This window comes from Nothoprocta perdicaria, unplaced genomic scaffold (genome assembly GCF_003342845.1).
Source record: "Nothoprocta perdicaria isolate Ctin4 unplaced genomic scaffold, notPer1 scaffold_283, whole genome shotgun sequence".
NCBI lineage: Eukaryota > Metazoa > Chordata > Aves > Tinamiformes > Tinamidae > Nothoprocta > Nothoprocta perdicaria.
In genome coordinates, this window is record NW_020455514.1 from 311,528 (window position 1) to 313,671 (window position 2,144).

At 68.1% G+C, this 2,144-nt stretch overlaps 1 protein-coding gene across 1 annotated transcript in view; it reads left to right on the plus strand.

Moving 5' to 3' along the window:
- Positions 1–1,170, plus strand: part of NR1D1 (nuclear receptor subfamily 1 group D member 1) — a gene marked incomplete at its 5' end in the record, with an annotated part of 3,077 nt that extends 1,907 nt beyond the window's left edge. The window contains 3 exons of the mRNA XM_026041389.1: positions 4–189; positions 687–897; positions 971–1,170. Of these exons, the coding sequence (XP_025897174.1) occupies positions 4–189; positions 687–897; positions 971–1,170 (597 nt within the window). The remainder of the gene's footprint in view (positions 1–3; positions 190–686; positions 898–970) is intronic.
- Between the last annotated feature and the right edge of the window lie 974 nt (positions 1,171–2,144).

Sequence of the window (2,144 nt, forward strand, 5' to 3'; positions counted from 1 at the left end):
CAGGCCTGCCCCATGAACACGCAGCCGGGCGGGCGCAGCGGGCGCTCCGTGCAGGAGATCTGGGAGGATTTCTCCCTGAGCTTCACGCCGGCCGTGCGCGAGGTGGTGGAGTTCGCCAAGCACATTCCCGGCTTCCAGGCCCTCTCCCAGCACGACCAGGTCACCCTGCTCAAGGCTGGCACCTTTGAGGTAGGGCTGGGGGGCAGCTGGGGTGCTGGGGCGGGTGGTGGGCATCGCGTAGAGCATTGCAGCCCCGCATTGCACAGGGCAGCCCGGCACAGGGCAGCACGGCGCAGTGCCCCACTGCACGGGGCAGCGCCACGCGTCTCGATGCAGCATTGGCACCATCGCACGGCGCAGCGCAATGCACCCAGATGCTGCATTGCCCAGCACGGTGCAGCACAGCGTGGGGCACCACAGTCTGGCACGGTGCGGCATGGCACAGCATAGCCCAGCATGGTGCACTGGGTCAAAGCACACTGCAGCCTGGCATGTTGCTGCTTGGCACAGCACGATATAGCCCAGCACGGTGCACCAGGGCATGGCACGGTGCAGCAGGACACAACATGGGCCAGCACCTCGCAGCCCGGCACAGTGCAGCGCAGCCCGCTGCAGCACTGCCCGCTGCAGCCCGGCACGGTGCCGCTCGGCACGGCTGCCGGGCGCTGACGCCTCGGTGCCCGCAGGTGCTCATGGTGCGCTTCGCCTCGCTGTTCAACGTGAAGGAGCAGACGGTGACGTTCATGAGCCGCACCAAGTACAGCCTGGAGGAGCTCTGGGGCATGGGCATGGGCGACCTGCTCAGCTCCATGTTCGAGTTCAGCGAGAAGCTCAGCGCGCTGCAGCTCAGCGACGAGGAGCTGGGGCTCTTCACCGCCGTCGTGCTCGTCTCCGCAGGTGGGACGGCGCGACGAGGAGGGGGACACGGGGCTGGGGGGGGGCCACCGCGCTGACAGCGCCATCCCCGCAGACCGCTCGGGCATGGAGGACGCGGCGTCGGTGGAGCAGCTGCAGGAGACGCTGATCCGCGCGCTGCGCGCGCTCGTGCTCAAGACGCACCCGGCCGAGACGTCGCGTTTCACCAAGCTGCTGCTCAAGCTGCCCGACCTGCGCACCCTCAACAACCTCCATTCCGAGAAGCTGCTCTCGTTCCGCATCGAGCCCCAGTAGCGCCCGCGCCCCGGGGCCCCCCTGAGCCCCCCGGACGCCTGGGCCCCGCTGCGGCTCGGCCGGCAGCACAACGCGGAGGCCAGAGGGCGGCCGAGCCGCGCAAAGGGGGTGTTGTTGGGGTTTCTGTTGTTTTTTTTTTTCATCATATATTTATTACATAAATATATAGTAAAATAGACCAGCAACAATTACCATAAAAATATCTTTCTTTAAAATCCTGACCAAAACACAAAAGGGTTTAAAATCGCACGTCACAGACTTGTGATTGTCACGGAGATCAGCAGCGCCGCGCGCCCGGCCCCCCCCACGGCCCCCCCCGCCCCCCCGCCTACATTCAGGGCTCCCGCGCGCCGGGGCGCGATGCATAGAAGGGCCCCCCCGGCGCGGGGCCGCCGGGCACGGGCGGCTCCGGGAGCCTTGAGGTATGTGCTGGGGGCCCGGGGGGGGGCGCCCGGCCCGGCCCCCTGCCCCTCGCCGCCACCCCGGGGTGCTGGCCGGGTGACACGGACACGGGCCGTGGGGCGCGTGGTGTGAGTGCGAGTGCGTGTGCACGGGGCTCCCCGGCGCGGCACGGGCGAGCGGGGACACGGGCGAGGATGGGGGGTGGCGGGGGGGGCAGGCTGTGCCCCCACCACGATGGGCTGCCCCACGGGGCCCAGTGCGGGGGGTGCAGAACCGGCTGGGGGAACCAATGCTGCTTAAGACGCGTCCCGTGGCGGCTCTGCTGCCCCGAGCCCTGGCCTGGCCACAGAGCCACGGGCCTTGGTCTTGCATGGGCACGGGGCAAGCTTGGCACCTGCACTGCACGTGCACTGCACACAGACCGCATGTGCACTGCGCACACATTGCACGGGCACGGTGCAAGCTTGGCGCCTGCACTGCATGTGCACTGCACGCGGATCGCAAGTGCACTGCGCACACATTGCACGGGCACGGTGCAAGCTTGGCGCCTGCATTGCATGTGCACTGCACGC